Raw genomic sequence first — 19,228 nt, 5'->3', positions numbered from 1 at the left:
CGGACGAAGATTTATGGAGGGGGTAAAAAAAGTCCACGTCAGCTGCAGGCTCGTTTGTGGCTGACAAGTCCGATGCGGGACAGGCAGACACGATTGCAGCGGTTGCAAGGGAAAATTGGTTGGTTGGGGTTGGGTGTTGGGTTTTTCCTCCTTTGCCTTTTGTCAGTGAGGTGGGCTCTGCGGTCTTCTTCAAAGGAGGTTGCTGCCCGCCAAACTGTGAGGCGCCAAGATGCACGGTTTGAGGCGTTATCAGCCCACTGGCGGTGGTCAATGTGGCAGGCACCAAGAGATTTCTTTAGGCAGTCCTTGTACCTTTTCTTTGGTGCACCTCTGTCACGGTGGCCAGTGGAGAGCTCGCCATATAATACGATCTTGGGAAGGCGATGGTCCTCCATTCTGGAGACGTGACCCATCCAGCGCAGCTGGATCTTCAGCAGCGTGGACTCGATGCTGTCGACCTCTGCCATCTCGAGTACTTCGACGTTAGGGGTGTAAGCGCTCCAATGGATGTTGAGGATGGAGCGGAGACAACGCTGGTGGAAGCGTTCTAGGAGCCGTAGGTGGTGCCGGTAGAGGACCCATGATTCGGAGCCGAACAGGAGTGTGGGTATGACAACGGCTCTGTATACGCTTATCTTTGTGAGGTTTTTCAGTTGGTTGTTTTTCCAGACTCTTTTGTGTAGTCTTCCAAAGGCGCTATTTGCCTTGGCGAGTCTGTTGTCTATCTCATTGTCGATCCTTGCATCTGATGAAATGGTGCAGCCGAGATAGGTAAACTGGTTGACCGTTTTGAGTTTTGTGTGCCCGATGGAGATGTGGGGGGGCTGGTAGTCATGGTGGGGAGCTGGCTGATGGAGGACCTCAGTTTTCTTCAGGCTGACTTCCAGGCCAAACATTTTGGCAGTTTCCGCAAAGCAGGACGTCAAGCGCTGAAGAGCTGGCTCTGAATGGGCAACTAAAGCGGCATCATCTGCAAAGAGTAGTTCATGGACAAGTTTCTCTTGTGTCTTGGTGTGAGCTTGCAGGCGCCTCAGATTGAAGAGACTGCCATCCGTGCGGTACCGGATGTAAACAGCGTCTTCATTGTTGGGGTCTTTCATGGCTTGGTTCAGCATCATGCTGAAGAAGATTGAAAAGAGGGTTGGTGCCAGAACACAGCCTTGCTTCACGCCATTGTTAATGGAGAAGGGTTCAGAGAGCTCATTGCTGTATCTGACCCGACCTTGTTGGTTTTCGTGCAGTTGGATAATCATGTTGAGGAACTTTGGGGGACATCCGATGCGCTCTAGTATTTGCCAAAGCCCTTTCCTGCTCACGGTGTCGAAGGCTTTGGTGAGGTCAACATTCCGGCAGGTTTAAATTTAGCCTCGTGAGTGTCCCCCGCCTTCCAGTAGGAGACTCAACGTGTCATTCCTCGGCAGTCAGTATCTCTCGCGTGCGGTCCATTAGGCACAGGGTGAACTGCGGCGGCCTCGGCCCAGGTCCGGGCAGTATGGACCGACCTAGGAGGGGAGGCAGGCCCCTCCAGCCCGGGTAAGAAACCTGCATAGGAGAAGGCCACTCCGATATAAAACCTACGACCCAAGGACCTCGCTGCCACGTCCCAGCTTGCTCGGCCACGGCACACGAACCATGGGTGTAAAGGGTGGGGCCAGTACTGCGCGCACTGCACTCCACCTAAAAGCTACTTTGCGCAGGCCCGAGGACAGGTCCAAGACAGAGAGTACCATCTATAAAATACACGTATCTCAGCTTCTACAGTGGTAGATCCTAAACTTGCAACCTTTTCACACAATGAAGGACAAAAACAGCAGGCACACAGGAACAGCGATTACCTGCAAATTTTCCTCCGTGTTGGATTCTGATCTAGAAATATGTTGCTGGACATTCTTGTCACTGAGTCATAAAACCCAATAGCATTGAGGGATATCTTCACAAGAGCAATTAGTATTTTAAAATGTAATTCACAACTGCCTCCTCAAGAGCAATGACAAATGGGCAACAAAAGCAGACGTTGCCAGGAACTCCCAGATCTCAGATATAGAGTCATGTTTTTGTGATTGGAATCCTGTGACCTGTGGTGTACTATGGACTACATAATATACATCAAATAATTTGGATGAATGTCAGAGTCATGATTCCTGTATATTTCGGCATACATTGTCCAGCGGATAAGCTATGTCTCCTCTTTCAGCCTCATTTTAATGGTTTTATCATATATCAGGCATATAAGTCGATGACTGAGCTGTTGGGCATTATCATGAAAGCTCCAGCAAAACAACAAAAGTATGAAGTGAGTTTTAAGTTAGAAGTAATAGAAATGGCCAAGAAAACTAACAACTGCGCTGCTGCAAGAAAATTTGATGTATATGAGAAGTTGGTAAGAGATTGGAGAAAGAAAGAAGAGACTAAGAAAAATGCCAGTAAGAAGAGGAATCACTTGTTGGCCAGAGTTGGAAAATCACATTGCAGAATAGGTATGTGAACAGAAGTGAGATTGCGACATAGTTACCCGAAATAAAATAAATGCATTTGCATTGAAGTGGGCAAAAGTCGTACCCAGATTTTGAGGCTACAGTAGGCTGGTGCAACCATTTCATGAACAGGAAAAATCTGGTATTACTATATTTTAAAAAATTGCTCAGAAATTACCAAAAGATCTTGATCATAAAGTTGTAAGTTTTCACCAGTTTATTATACATAACCAGCAGAAACACCAGCTTGCATTGGCAAATATTGGAAACATGGACAAAACCCCATGAATTTTGACATGATAGGCAAAAGAACAGTGGAATGTAAAGGTGTGAAAACTGTGCAAATCAGAAGTACAGGCCATGAAAGGACCAGTTTTATCGCTAACAGGACGAAGTTAAGACCCATGGTAATCTTCAAGAGCAAACTTAAACCTAAAATAAAATTCCCAGCAGGTATTTTTGTACATTTCATTAAAAAGGATGGATGGATGGATGAAAATGGTGTAAATCTATGGATAGACAATTTGTGGAACAGGTGGCCAGGCGATTTGCTCAAGGAATGGAGTTTGCTGGTCTGGGATATGTTTCATAACCATTTAACTGAGAAGACTAAAAGTAGATTAAATAATACTTGTCATTTATCCTGGGTGGTTTGATGTCTCTATTGCAACCTCTCAATGTCTGCTTGAACAAGCCATTCAAAGACCAAGTGCATGAATAATAAAATACATGTTGCAAAATTCCCAACTGCCAACAAAAATTGTTTAACTTTACGACATTAGAAAACAAAAAAGATCCAACTTCTTGACCACATCAAAAACATAAGTCTGATAATATAGGGTTCAATTTCTTTAATTTTTGAGGAGTTAAGTATAACTGAAGCAAAAAAATTATATTGAAGTAGTCGGTATCAAACATTAATGATTTTTGTCATATTATCCCAACATAATTGCATCCAACCCTTTTCATCTATTTGTCTATTTAAATCTCTTTCCCATCTTGTATTTTAGAGGCTTCTCTTTGAAGTAAATTGTACATTACAGAAATAAATTTATTTACCTTAGTATTGCGCATCAATAATTCCAATTCACTTTGAGACCTATCTTATTAATCAAAAAGGCCTTAACTTGGTAATAACAAAAGAAAATATTATTATGTACATTAAATTTATTCTTCATTCATTCAAAAGTAACAAATATTCTGAATAGGAATTAAGTTTCTCAGGACCCGATGTAGTTTTTGATAGGCAATATTAAGATTATTAGACCTAAATTTAAATTAAATATGTGTCAAATTGAATTTGTATGAATTGCTTTGGCAGTTTCTATAAAGTGTATAGATATTACTTGGAAATCAGATATAGTAATGGAAAGATGGCAAGCAGGGTTACATTGTTGCATTTTTCTTTCTCTTTTCTTTGGCTTGGCTTCGCGGACGAAGATTTATGGAGGGGGTAAAAAGTTCACGTCAGCTGCAGGCTCGTTTGTGGCTGACAAGTCCGATGCGGGACAGGCAGACACGATTGCAGCGGTTGCAGGGGAAAATTGGTTGGTTGGGGTTGGGTGTTGGGTTTTTCCTCCTTTGCCTTTTGTCAGTGAGGTGGGCTCTGCGGACTTCTTCAAAGGAGGTTGCTGCCCGCCAAACTGTGAGGCGCCAAGATGCACGGTTTGAGGCGTTATCAGCCCACTGGCGGTGGTCAATGTGGCAGGCACCAAGAAATTTCTTTAGGCAGTCCTTGTACCTTTTCTTTGGTGCACCTCCGTCACGGTGGCCAGTGGAGAGCTCGCCATATAACACGATCTTGGGAAGGCGATGGTCCTCCATTCTGGAGACGTGACCCATCCAGCGCAGCTGGATCTTCAGCAGCGTGGACTCGATGCTGTCGACCTCTGCCATCTCGAGTACTTCGACGTTAGGGATGTAAGCGCTCCAATGGATGTTGAGGATGGAGCGGAGACAACGCTGGTGGAAGCGTTCTAGGAGCCGTAGGTGGTGCCGGTAGAGGACCCATGATTCGGAGCCGAACAGGAGTGTGGGTATGACAACAGCTCTGTATACGCTTATCTTTGTGAGGTTTTTCAGTTGGTTGTTTTTCCAGACTCTTTTGTGTAGTCTTCCAAAGGCGCTATTTGCCTTGGCGAGTCTGTTGTCTATCTCATTGTCGATCCTTGCATCTGATGAAATGGTGCAGCCGAGATAGGTAAACTGGTTGACCGTTTTGAGTTTTGTGTGCCCGATGGAGATGTGGGGGGGCTGGTAATCATGGTGGGGAGCTGGCTGATGGAGGACCTCAGTTTTCTTCAGGCTGACTTCCAGGCCAAACATTTTGGCAGTTTCCGCAAAGCAGGACGTCAAGCGCTGAAGAGCTGGCTCTGAATGGGCAACTAAAGCGGCATCGTCTGCAAAGAGTAGTTCACGGACAAGTTTCTCTTGTGTCTTGGTGTGAGCTTGCAGGCGCCTCAGATTGAAGAGACTGCCATCCGTGCGGTACCGGATGTAAACAGCGTCTTCATTGTTGGGGTCTTTCATGAAAGCCATGAAAGGCCATGAAAGCCATTGTTGCATACTACTTGACAAAATTACCCAGAATTTATGAAATAGATATCAGGTTTTTTGGAAGATATGGCACCCATATTTACATAATGTAGGTATGAATGTTTAATAAGCTCTCTGTAGACTCCCTCTCATTACATTATTAAAAAATTAATGTTATATAATTTACTTTCTTGACATTCTCCAGTCTTTATTTCTTTTTCTATCTTTTTTTTTAAGTTTTGGGAGTGGGGTTGGGAGGGAAGGAGTGATGGATGGAGAATTATTTTTATACCGCATGTATAATTTTTGAAAATACATTATTGAAAGAAATGCATTTACTATTAAATAAAATATTTTTTTTAAAAAAGGAAGGAAGACATGGATGACAATTGCAGAAAAATAGTTTACAAAAGGCCGGGCAATGTGTGCTGCACAACTATGTGCTCAATGCATGGGATAAAGTGAAAGTAGAGACTAATTAAATCATTTCAAAATTACAGTATTTCTTGTGCAATTGATAGTGTGGAAGATGATTTATTGAGGGACACTGATGGTGAAGCAGAAGCCACCTCATCATATACAGACTTGAAGATAATGACTGTTTAAACATTGAGAGTATGGATGTGCTCGCTGCCATCTTTGCCTCAGACGATGACAATGAGCGTGATTTTGAAAGATTCTAAATTTTTTTTTAAATAAAAAAATAGTTCAAATATACTGGTAGCATGAAAATTTGTTGTAGTCTGGGTTTTTTTTGTCATTTCAATTGTTGACTTATACGCCGAATTGGTTTTCAAGAGTTGACTTATTTGCTGAATCTGTGTCCAGTGGGTTTTTTTAGTTGCATTTAAGGTCTCAAAGGTATATCTGGCGTACAAGTCAGCCCCCATTTTTTTTCTTTTAAAAAAGATTTTTGAAGATTTGAAGACTTCACTTATATGCCAAAGTTTGCAGTAGTTAGCTTGAAGATGTGAACATTGTTAACATCATTGACAGCAAAGAAAATAGTGGTGGCTACATGATGATATTGAACGATTTGAAATACGGGCAGAGCAATGGCAGGTGGAACTCAATCTTGATAAGTACAAGATGGAACATTTTGGAGGATTAATATGGGTAGGGCATACATTATGAATGGTAGGGCCCTTTAAGGATTTGAGAACAGAGGGTCCTTAGTGTGCATGAAGCACTAGTAGTTGAGGCGGTGAAGTAGAAACATTAGCTGGGGCATATAATATCATGGCAGGAGATAATGATATAAAATTTTAAAACATTGGCTTGTCCATAAAGGGAGTACTGTGTACATTTCAGATTGCAGAGGAAGAACATGATTACACTTGAAAATCTGCAGAGGAAACTCACCTGGAGTTTGCAAGTAAAGCAGCTTTTCGTCAGGAGGAGAAGCAGGATTTCTTTCCTCTAGATCAGATGAGGCTGAAGGGAAACCTGATGTGCGTATGCAAAAATTTAAGTGGAAAATATAGGAATGCAGCATTTGGAATGAATATGAGGAAGAACCTTTTTCATTTAGCAAGAATCTGCAATGAACTGCTTGAAATGGTGCTGAAAGTGGTACTCTTGTAACACTTAAGAAATAACTCAATGAGAACTTGAATTGCTAAGGCATAGAAAGCTTCAGATAAAATACTGATAAAAGGAAATAACTTGATGAACATAATGGGTCCTAGATACCATAACTATGCTGTACGAGTTCATGGGAAAATAAATAAATGGTAAAATTACATCCTTAACATGCAACGATTATTGGGCTGGCTAGTTTTCCTAACCTTGATCCATTTGCCTATAAAGTATCCTTATTTATGCAAATAATATCACACAGCATTAAAATAAAATTGGTGTGCTATATCTGATACATACAGAAAGTATCAGGTATTTAAACAAAATGCCTTTTTTTCCCCCCACTAAAACTTCACAATTTCTACTTTTGTCCAACTAATTACCAAATCGTGCAGCAAATCAGAAATAGGACAACCATAAAGAAATTTATAAATACAGTATTAATAACCTATAACTCAAATCTGCAAAATTTTAAACCTCTATTTCAAGTAATCCAGCACTGAATTCAAGATTGGAACTAGGCATTTAATTAAAGTATGCACCTTGTTATGTTTACACATAGTTTAAAATTAATTGTGCTAGGTAGGCCATGATGCAATAATTAAATATTAATGTCAATGTTTTATATTGCTACACTACGAACAAATTCCTGTATTATTTATCTTCCTTTATCAATAAATTAGGTTTGAAGATGATATGACAGCAAAATTTAACTGATTTTAAAAAATATAATTGCTGTCTTGTAAGAGAATACTATTCTTGAATCAAAGAACTGGTTGATTCCAGAGATGAAGGGGGGTTAGCCTATGAGAAGAGATTGAGTCATCTGGGGCTGTACTTGCTGGAATTTAGAAGAATGAGAGAGGATCTTATAGAAACATATAAAATTATGAAAGGCATAGATAAGATAGAGATAGGCAAGTTTTTTCCATTGGTGGGGGAGACCAGAATTAGGAGACATAGCCTCCAACATTCATGGTAGTTGAATTAGAACAGAAATAAGGAGGAACTGCTTTTCCCAGTGAGAGGTGAATCCGTGGAATTCACTGCATTGAAGCAGTGGAGGTGACCTCAATAAATATATTTAAGACAAGGTTGGGTAGATTTTTACATAGCAAGAGAATTAAAGGATATGTCGAAAAGGCACATAGGTGGAGATGAGCCCATCATCAGATCAGCCATGATCTCAATGAATGGCAGAGGAGGCTTGACAGACCAGATTTCCCATTCCTGCTCTGATTTCTTGCGTTCAAAGCAAATCTATTTTTTTGAATACTTTATTTAAAATTTTAAATGTACAATGTATAACTCTCCCTCCCCCTTCCCCATACCCACCCACATCTCACCCCCAAAAACTCCAAAGAAAGAAAAAAGTAAATGGAGATTTAATATCAAAAAATGGTAAACCACCATGGATCAAAGCAACACCACCACAACGAGCTTCAGGGACTTCAAAATTTTAAACCCATACAGTCCAAATAGGGGCTCCAAAACCAATACAGTTTAAGCTGGATTCTGAAAAAAGTCAATTTTAAAGTCCAATTTCAAACATCTTGTTGAACTTTGAGGATCCTTTTTAAATCGTGGTTCAGAAGTAAGTCCCTCCAAACTGATCTTATTGCCATCTTGCAATAAGCTCATCCCTCTGCAATTGGACCTTGAACTCTCTGACCAACAGACCCCAATCTGTTAAGTTAGACAATCTCTTCTCTTCCATTCTCATGTTGAGCACCAGCATGCCCCAGGGCTGTGTAGTTGAATTAGAACAGAAATGTGTGCTGAGCCCTCTCCTGTATTCCATATTTACCTATAATTGCATTCCTGTATATGGTTCTAATTCCATCATCAAGTTTGCAGATGACACCATGGTGGTTGGCCTGATCAGAGGGGATGATGAGATGGCCTATAGCACACATGTCAAACTCTGGCCTGCGGGCCAAATTTGGCCCGCGATATAATTATATTTGGCCCGCAAGATCATATTAAATATATATTAGAGTTGGCCCGCTGGCCGCCGCACCAGTATAGCGCATGCACACTGAAGGTGAAAATGAAGACTCCGGATCTCAGAGTCCTGAATCCCGGGGATCGGAGCGCCGCACTCAGCCCGCCCGGCTCCCGGACACACAGACGCGGCTGGAGTTGGGGACCATCCTCGCTGGGTCTGCGCTTTAGCGGCGACGCCGGACCGAACGTCTCGTTGGTGATGCCTTCCCCCTCGCTCCGAGCGCGGCGGACCCTGCCTCCCGCTCCTTTTGTTGGAGACGAGCCCGGCGCCGTGAGATCGCAGTTTAATCCCTCTCCAACCATGGGAGGGGGGTGGGAGCAATGCGCTCTTCTCAGCCAATTCCTCCACCGCCCCGGACGCCGGCATTTCAACGGGGGTTCGGGTGCCTTCGTCAGGCGACCGACCTGTTGGTCCAAGACAAGGGGAGAGCGTACAAACTCCACACAGACAGCACCTGAACTCGGGTGAACGTGGAGCTGCGACCCCACATTCCACATCAGGACTGTGTGTAAGATTTGGAGCAGTGAGACGGAAGCTTATTTTGTTCCTGTGATTTAAGCCTTTCTTGGGGTGGGGGGGGGGGTCCTTCTCTGACCACTTGCCTAACAATTAACCTAATCAGATGTGGTGTTACCACAATACAACAGTTCTCAACCTTTTTCTTTCCACTCGCGTCCCTGTGCCATTGGGGCTCTGTGATTAGTAAGGGATTGCTTAAGGTGGTCTGTGGGTGGGAAGAAAAAGTTTGAAGACCACTGCTTTAATCATCCCTCATTGACTCGTCATGTGCACGGTTTCAGACGCTAAAGGAAATGGGCCAATGACAATGAAAGAGTTTATCCAAAACTATTATTAAACATTTATTTTAATAAGAAAAAGTTTAACATTACATATGTTGAAAGAAGAGAAAACATGCAGATGTTGTTGAAAATTTTCAATAAATATTTAGTTCGGCACTCGACTTAGTCCAAGTTTTTAATTTTGGCCCTCCGTGAATTTGAGTTTGACACCCCTGGCCTATAGGGACAAGGTTCAGCACCTGGGTGTGTGGTGTGCCAACAATAACTTGGCACTTAACACCCAGAAGACCAAGGAGATCATTGTGGACTTCAGGCATGCTGGAAACCACACTCATGTCCCTATTTTCATCCAATGGAGTAGTGGTGAAATTCCTTGGCATCCACATTTCTGATGATCTCACCTTGTCCCTGATCTTCTCCATCCTGATCAAAAATGTGCTACAGCACCTTTATTTCCTGTGGAGCATGAAGAAAGTACACCTTTGTCGCAGGATATTTATGGATTTTTACCACTGTACCATTGAGAGCATATTTACCTATGGCATCTCAGTGTGGTATGGCAATTGTCTCATTTCAGACTGTAAAGTACTTTATCCAATTGTCTACCATTGAGAGCATCTATCAGGAATGCCGTCTGGGCAAGGTGAAGAGCATCATCAAGGATAAATATTAGCCTAACTATGGACTTTGGACTCTTCTTCCATCCAGTCAGTGCTTCAGAAGCCTTCGCTCTCGAACAAGCAGTCCGAAGAAGAACTTTATTTCCCCCCAAGGCTGTGTCCCTGTTGGACCTTAAATCACAGCGCTGAGTGGTACTGCACTCGCATTGTACTGTCAGTATTTTTATAATTGTTTCCTTGCTGAATATTATTTGAACATTGTTATTTGTATATTGCACTATTTTTTAACCTGGTTGGACACTAATTCTATTTCATTGGCTTTGTATTTTACTTGGCACAATGACAAGAAAGTTGAATCTAATTTAATAATCAGTCTAAAGGTTTGGTAATCTTGGTATTTTCATCTCAAAATCAATTTGTTGAGTGTCAAAACACTATCTGTTGGTTGAACTCAATGGGTTGAACAGCATTAATGGGGAAAAAAGTCAATGTTTCGGACTGGAGCCCTTCTTTGCCAATGAAGTATTAATGAATGACTCCAGCTTGAAATGTTGACCATTCTTCTTCTCCCATTAATGCTGCTCAACCGGCCAGATCCCTCCAGCAGAGGAATTACAGCATCTGCAGTCTCCTATGTGTCTCTCATTCAATATCAAAATTGGTTACTATTTCATAATGGCTTTTATCATCTGCTGATCTGAAGATTCTTATCTCAAACATATCACTTTCTGGTGACAGAAACATAATTGTGTTCAAGAAGCAACACTATTAGGCTGCCCAACAGATAACTCTCCCAAAACACCCATTTCCCAGAGACAAAAATCAAGCAATAAAGATCCCCATCTCTATTATCTTGAAAGGTTCCTGGGCCTCATTGGCAGAATGATGAAAGTCAGAATCATCTGTCATAGGAGGCCAGCAAAGTCTGAAAGAGGTGTGAGAGGCTGCTTTTTATCTCCAATTTAATTTTCCCTTGTGGCGATGCACATATTTGATGGCCAGGCAAACCGGGTCCATGTGTTTACACACGTGCCATCAGAACAGCCATATTAAAGATGGCGTCGTGCGGCCTTCTTTTCTGCAGAAGTTCAGGGACTGCATGCACACAGGTAGTGTGGTTACATCACATTGAAGAAGTTTCAGGCACGCAGGGGCAGGAGCTATGAATGCCTTAAAAGCAACAGCACACGAACTCACGAGTTCCAATGGGCCCACCAACTGTTGGCCTCGTTCCTTCACTTGATTAGCATGCTCGCTTCATTGGTGACCCCGACGAATTCGATTTTTTTTTAAACTACTCAACATGAATGCCGCAGCAGTAAATGCCACTGAATTGAAACTGCACACCTTCAGGACACGACAACCCTACACATAGTTTGGACAAGCGGAGGCACAGTTCCAGATTAAATAAATCACTTCTGACTCTACCATGTATTACCACATGATCAACTCCTTGGACCAGGAGACCACAGCCAGGGTAGACAACCTCATCCAGGACCCATCGGAGGAAGGTAAATACAATGCAGCTGAAAACATTATTCATCAGCATGTATGGGCTCTCTAGACACAAAAGGGCAGCCAGGCTCATGCACCTGGACAGGATGGGGGACAGAATGCCATTCACCCTCATAGATGAGATTCTCGTGCTGGTGGAAGGACACAAAATCTGCCTCAGGTTCAAACAGGCTTTTCAAGAGCAGCTGCCCGACGACATTCAACTGTTCCAGGCTGATGCAGATTTCAGCGACCTCAGAAAAGTCGTAGCCAAAGCAGACATCCTCTGCTGTGCCAAACGAGAAAACGAGTCCGCCGTCAGTCAGCTGACCAAATTTCATACTGAGCCACAAACCAAGCCCTGCCTATCCTAAGACCAACAACGGCTCTAGAAAATGACTGAGGGAACAGACGGAAAATAGTGTTTCTACCATCAAAGGTGGGGAGCAGACACTCTCAAATGTCAACAACTCTGCTCATTTCCAGGAAACACCATGACCAGACAGCCTACTTCATGTTTGCAATAAGATCTTGGGCTGCAGGTTTCTCATTGACACTGGCGCAGAAATCAGCGATATTCCGCCAACATCACTCGAAACTCATATAAGACAGCCCAACCCTGCGAGCTGCCAACAACAGCTCTAAAAGGACCTTTGGAAAGCGATGGGTAGTGGTTCGGTTAGGAAGTGAGACATTCAACTGGGTTTTCACACTTGCCTCAGTGGAAAAATCACTCCTGGGGGCAGATTTCTTGAGTGCACATAGCCTGCTGGTTGATCTCAAAGCCAAAAGACTGGTCCATGCCGAGACAGTTGAAACATTTCCTCTCAGCGAGGCCAGAATGGCAGCCCCTCAACTTGCCTCGGTTGCGTCTTCCACCGACATATACAGGCACATCCTGGCTGAGTGCCCGTCCATCCTCAGGCCTCAATTTACCTCTACCATGCTGAAGCATGGGGTGCAACTCCACATAACCACCCAATGACTACCCATCCATACACGTGCCCAATGGCTGCCACCACATAAACTGCAACTGTGACAAAAGAAGAATTTAAACACATGGAGAAACTAGGCATCGTATGTAGATGATAGCCCCTGGGCCTCACCATTACACATGGCCCCAAAGGCCACCAGTGGCTGGAGACCATGTGAAGACTACAGACGTCTGAACAATGCCATCACTCCAGACTGCTACCGTGTTCCCCATAATCTGGATTTTGCCGCTAACCTACACAGAGCTCGCATCTTCTCCAAGGTTGACATGGTGCATGGTTACCACCAGATCCCCGTACACCCTGACAACATCCAGAAGGCAGCCTTAATTACCCCTTTTGGCCTCTTTGAATTCCTGTGGATGCCATTCAGCCTTAAGAATGCAGCATGAATGTTCCAGAGCCTCATGGACACAGTCGGCAGGGACATGGACTTCCTGTTCTTCTATCTGGATGATGTTCTCATTGCAAGCAGAAATCGCCAGTACACCCGCCTCAGCAAGTTCGGACTCACCATCAACCATGTCAAGTGGCAGTTCAACTTCTTGGACCATAGGATCACCAGGGACAATGCAACACCCCTTCCAAACAAAGTGGAGGCTATCTGCCAGTTCAGCAGACCTACCATAGTAAATGCAGGAATTCATAGGGATGGTTAACTTTTACAACCGTTTCATCTCAGTGGCCTCCAGCATTATGCGCCCACTGTTCACCATGATGGCAGCAACAAAGAAAGACTTGGCATGGAATTTCAAAGCCGCTGCAGCTTTCCAACAGACTAAGAAGGCTCTAGCCAACATCACTATCCTTGTACACCCAAGAACGGACGTCCCCACCACCATAACTGTCAACACATTGAGGACCGCAATCAGGGGAGTACTAGAGCAGTTTGTAGACAGCAACTGGAGACACCTGGCATTTACAGCAGACACTTAGGACCACCACAGCTGACATACAGTGTTTTTGACAAAGAGCTGTTAGCACTCTACCTTGCCATATGACATTTTCAATACTTCCTGGAGGGGAGGCCATCATCGTTTTTTTTTTTAACAGACCACAAACTTTAACTTCTGCATTCTCAAAAGTTTCATAGCCCTGGTCAGCCTGACAACAGTGCCACATTTCCTACATCTCCAAGTTGTCTCTCGGGGAGAGACAATGTAGTGGGAGGTGCCCTGTCTAGGCCCTCACTTCAGACGTTGTCACAAGGTGTTGATTACTTGGACCTGGCAAAAGCCCAAGAGGTGGATGTCGAGACCTGCAGCTTCCGCACTACAATCACCAGCTTACAGCTGCAGGATATACCACTAGGCCAAGGTGACAGGACACCCCCGCCCCATTGTTCCAGCACCTTGGAGAAAGAGGGCATTTGACTCAGTTCATGGCCTTTCACATCCCTCGATCAGAAACACAGTCCATATGGTTTCCTCTCATTTCATGTGGCAGTTTGTGGAAACAGGTCAATGAAGGGGCAGACATGCACGCAGTGTCAAACCACCAAGGTCCACAGATGCACTAAAGCCCCCCTCCAGCAGTTCGAAATGCCAACCCACAGGTTTGCCCATATACACGTTGATATTGTGGGGCCCCAGCCACTATTGCATGGCTACCAGTTCCTTATTGCCATAGTAGACTGCTTCACCAGGTGGCCTGAGACTGTCCCAATCACCAAAACCACAACTGACTCCTGCGCCAGGGTCCTGCTGTCAATATGAGTATCCTTTTTTGGCATCCCAGTTCATATAACCACAGACCAGGGAGCCCAGCTCACCTCTGCCCTTGGGTCTGAATTGGCCAGCCTCCTTGGCATGCAGCGATACCACACCACCATCTACCACACAAATCCAACGGCCTGGTTGAGCGTTTCCACAGGCACCTCAAGTCAGCGCTCATAGCTCGGCTGACGAACCCCAACTGGGTAGATGAGGTCCCTTGGGTCCTTCTCAGGATCTGCATAGCCCCAAAGGAAGACCTACACATGTCATCAGCTGAAATGGTTTACGGCACATCCCTGACAGTCCATGGCGAATTCCTGCCTGCAACCCATGACCAGGAGGCAAAGAACACTGCAGTGCTACAGATACTCCGCAAGAAATTAGGTAACCTCACACTCAGACCACTGACCATGGACAAACTCCCTCCTCCATCCCGAAAGACTTAAAAAATTGCAAGTTTGTGTTCGTAGGCCAGGCACGCACCATACAAGTGTCCTTACAAAATGTGCAGAACAACGGTTCAACTTTCACTCTGGGCATTGGGGGAAAGGAGATATTTTTCACCATCAACCGCTTGAAGCCAGCGCACTTGGACTTAAGCCAGCCAGCCAAGCGCCGAGGTAGACCTCCTACATGAAAGACTGTACAAACTTTGAGCGAGGCAGACACTAGCACTGGTTCTTTTGAGGGAGGGGTGGGGGAAATGTGGTGATGTACATATTTGATGGCCAGGCAAACTGGCTCCGAGTTCAGTGCATGGCATCGGAGCAGCCGCATCAACAATGGCGTCATGCGGTCTTCTTTTCTGGTAGAAACTCGGGGCCCACATGCATACAGGTAGCATGCTTACATCACGATGACGTAGTTTCTGGCGCGCAGATGGCAAGATCTTCGAACGCCTTAAAAGTGGCAGCATGCTAGTCAAAAATAAAGCTCACGAGTCCCAATGAACTCACTGACTGCTGGCCTTGTTCTTTCACTCTATTATCATACTTGCTATACCCTCCTTAAATGTGGCTCTGTGTCTTTCAAAACATGACAGTGTGTTCCAGTGCTGTAATCTTGCTGAATGTGAGGATGCATGTGAGGAGATCGGAATCAGAAAGGTACCTAGCTTATGTTCAAAACACAATCTGTTAGAGAAACTCAGTGGGTTGAGCATATGAAGGGCTCTGGCCTGAAGTGGCATTAATTTTTTTTTTCCTCCCACTGATGGTGCTCATCCCACTGAGCTCCTCCAGCAGATTGTGTTTTGCTCCAGATTCCGGCATCTGCAATCTCCATCTAAACTGTGTTGTCTCCTTTGGACCTTTTTTTTGCAAATCATCTGGTTGCCCTGATAGCATCCCAAAGGCCTCAATTTCAGAATGGTAAAACAACTGAAAACATATCCATGCCTGGTGAAAGGGAGACATTGATGCTCCGTACGATTGGTCAAAAGCAATGAGAAAAGCTGGTGTATGGAAAATTAATGAGTCTATCCAACGTGATTCATTGCCAACTCTTTAGCAGTCATTGGAGAAGAATTTCATTACTCATGTCCTCCTTGCTATCAGTTTCCTCTGATATGCCAACCATTTGTATTCAACACATGGCCGAAGGACAAAAATATGTACTTGTAGTGGCTACTATGGTAGAGCTACTGAAGTAATACAAGAACACACGCCAGATTAGTCAACTCAAGACTGATTTATTCAGAGTTTACAAGCTTCTTTTATATTTTGCATGTCCCGGGCTCCACGGGACAAGGTGGGATGCCATTACGAGATTGCTGCTGATTCACAGAACTGACAGGTTTAAATTTAGCCTTCTGAGTGTCCCGCGCCTTCCAGCAGGAGACTCAACAGCTCAACGTGCCTTTCCTTGACACTCATTATCTCTTGCGTGCGGTCCATTAGGTGAGTATGCAGCCGTCCATATTATGATTCTGCATGCCCGCAGAACCACGCTGACGAGTTCGTGATACCACACTGTGCGCCCACCTCGGCCTGCTACACGGCCGTTACATACTATTATATCCACAGAATATAGCAAATCAATTAATTTACTATCACTTACCAAATTGCTATAATCTTAACATACCGTAAAACAAATGACTATCTTGTTGAGGCCTAAATGGAACCTAATACTTTGAAAGAAATTTACCATTTAATTAGCTACCACAATAAATGCAAACTTGAACAAAATATTTTAAAATATATATAGCAGATAATACAGATAACTCTTGGAAATTGCATTGGGCCAAATTATACCTAATTTCTATGGTGATTTAGTATTGTAATGATAATGAGCCAACTCTTTCCTTACTTCTGCACATTGTCCACTGCAATACAGATGTTTTTTTTTAACTAAGACATGTGGAGAATGGACGAGAACAGAAGGTCAGGATTGTGCTGGGGCCTTTAATCTTCTGTTCCTTCAAGTTGAAGGATGGAGCAGATACAGATAGAACACTACTGCACAGTACAGGTCCTTCGGCCCTCCATGTTGTGCCGATCCTATATTCCTTAAAAAATAAATGTATTAAACCCTCCTTATTTCTCCCATCCATGCGCCTTTCTAATAGTTTCTAAATGCCTCATCTTCATGTCAATTGTGGCATTCATTTATTTAAAAACAATCAATTACCATTGGCAGAATTTAATTTGTCTTGTGGAGCTGCAAAATAGCAGCAACACCTCAGGGATGAAATAAAATTTCATTCCATATTTCCCATATAATCTAGTTATTAAAATGATTTGCTTACCACAGACAGAACCACGAACAAATCTTCGTAAATGTGGCCTGTCAGGGAGATAGCGATACTTGCATCCAAAAATGCTTAAATTTGAAGTATGGTCACCGAAGAAACGAAACTGTCGGTATGTCTCCCCACAACGATAGCAAAAGTTAGTGTTGCATTGTGAACAATTCATGTGATCACAGCCTTCTGTCCTCTGGATATGAATCTTTAAATTATAAGAAATTAAAATTGTTATTTTAAAATTGCAGAATTAGGAAAAATTCAATGCAGATGCTTAATTTTTAATAATCATTACAGAAATCAGAAAAAAACTTAAGGCTCTGAATATGCAGCTTATAATAATGTTGTTCTCCAGTTTGGTGAGTTCATTAACATTATTATATGCATTGAGACAATTTGTTGTTGTTTCTTCTATTGAATTTCATATTGACATATGAAGTACTGTTTTATTATTTATTTTTAACAGCAGATCACTTGATCACCCAAGACCCATCTCAAGTGGGGATGTTTTTTTTATTGCTTTTAAATGAAAAATATACCATATAATTAGGGTGCTGCAAGGTGCCTTTTTGTTAATGCAGCTGAAAATAGGCTGATCGAAAGATTTTAAATTAAAGAGAATGAGACCAGACAATATCCTTATTTTAAATATTTTTTCAAATATACAGAAACTATTTTATGCAATATTGGGGAATAATGGTTCCTCCAAATAACCACCATTGATGTAAAATATCAGTAATAATTAATTCATTCTGGGGACATAGACAATGTTGTACCATGCCAGTTTTGCTCTTAAAACTGGTTCCAAATGGAAACCAAATGCAAGTTACAAAAAAAAATCCAAAATCTTTTGAACTGGTTCTACTGAATTTGACATTTACAACAAAAAAAACCCCACACTTAAATGTAAACTTTGGTCCCGAAACCAGCTCCACATACGTTATTAGTTAACTTGTCAGCTCTGTTTGATTGGGTAAACAATTACATGAATGAACCATTGATGTCTATTTGAGATCAACTCAGTAAGTAGTGACTGAAGCCTTTAAACTGATGCAGAATAAGTGCTCCCTTTCTTTGTGCATATAGATCTGCATTAACTCCGCACAAACAGAATATTATTGAACAGTACTGTAATGGCATGCAGCCGCTGGTGTGGGCCTAGGGCAGAGCAGGGAGTGGAGACAGTGCTCCTCTGAGGGTCCAACTAACTACCCAGTCCTAATGACAATGGCTCTATACAGGCTTTAAATGACCTGTTAAAAGAACCAACAGTGCTTTTATTCAAAATCCTGCAACTGTGAGGTCTGTGCCCAAGGTGGCAGCACCTGTGCAGGCAGTGGCCAAGGGGCTACAGACTCCAGGGGAGCAACAGATCAATTAGGGCACCAGAAACTAGGAGAAACACTCTCCATTGAGAAACAGAACAGTGATAATGAAAGATGAGCAGTAAGGGACTCAGCACTGAAAGCCCACATTGACTGTGGCTGATGGCAATGCAGTCAAAGTACCTACACAGACTGTGGACTGCAGGAGACTGACTAATGGGAACCAGGTATTGGAAATGGGATTTGAGAGGGTGCTGAGGGCAAGGAGGGTTCCTGAAGGGCCTCAGGCGCTGAAGGATTCCTGATCATATCGGTGATTTGGACCTGGAACCCAGGTTGCCAATGGATAGAACAGGAGTCTATGCAGCTGCAGAGGCCGCGGGAGCACTGGAGGCAAATCCACGGACACTCAGTGACTCCAAAGGGACTCTATTTTGCTTCTCTTTCTCTTACTCTAAGAGGTGCTGGGCAATACTAATGGCTACTCTTTGTCTGCCTTACGACAGACTAAAGGAAATTTCGTGATATCTCATTTTCTGTTTATAACATGACAATAGAATTATTTTGCACCTTGAACTGGCAGCCTATCAAGTGCTACCAATTAATGAGGAGGTAAAAACGTCTTCCAAACAAATTCTGCTGACTCCACTAGTCTACTGTAAAAAGTCTTGACTCACAGGGTAATTCTCTAATAACTAATTGGAAGGAATCATGTACCCCACATAATGATATTTGAGACTGATACATGTCTGGGAATCAACAAAAGTGGTCCAGACATTTGACTTCCAGCCTAAGATTGGACAGACCTGAATCCACATTAAGTATCAAGATGTGGTTACTTACTACACAAGTAGCAGAATAAATGCACCCCCTGTATGAATACAAACCTAAACAATTGACCCAGCCATAAGCACCACATTTCCAAAGAGGTGAGTGAACTTCAT

General features: G+C 43.2%; 1 protein-coding gene across 4 annotated transcripts in view; it reads right to left on the bottom strand.

Annotated features, from left to right (window-relative positions):
- Positions 1-19,228, bottom strand: part of rnf217 (ring finger protein 217) — a 149,270-nt gene that overhangs the window by 69,370 nt on the left and 60,672 nt on the right. For 3 of the 4 annotated variants that reach the window (XR_011340606.1, XM_069886906.1, XM_069886903.1), the window contains exon 4: positions 16,963-17,164. Coding sequence is in view for 3 of the 4 variants with exons in the window: in XM_069886906.1 (XP_069743007.1) it covers positions 16,963-17,164 (202 nt within the window). In the remaining variant the exon portion in view is untranslated. Of the gene's footprint in view, positions 1-15,906; positions 16,226-16,962; positions 17,165-19,228 lie in introns of those variants that run through there. The other variant, XM_069886904.1, reaches the window with a different exon arrangement.

This window comes from Narcine bancroftii, chromosome 6 (genome assembly GCF_036971445.1).
Source record: "Narcine bancroftii isolate sNarBan1 chromosome 6, sNarBan1.hap1, whole genome shotgun sequence".
Taxonomy (NCBI): domain Eukaryota; kingdom Metazoa; phylum Chordata; class Chondrichthyes; order Torpediniformes; family Narcinidae; genus Narcine; species Narcine bancroftii.
Note: the sequence above shows the minus strand (reverse complement) of the source record. Positions and strands in the feature narration are given on the sequence as shown.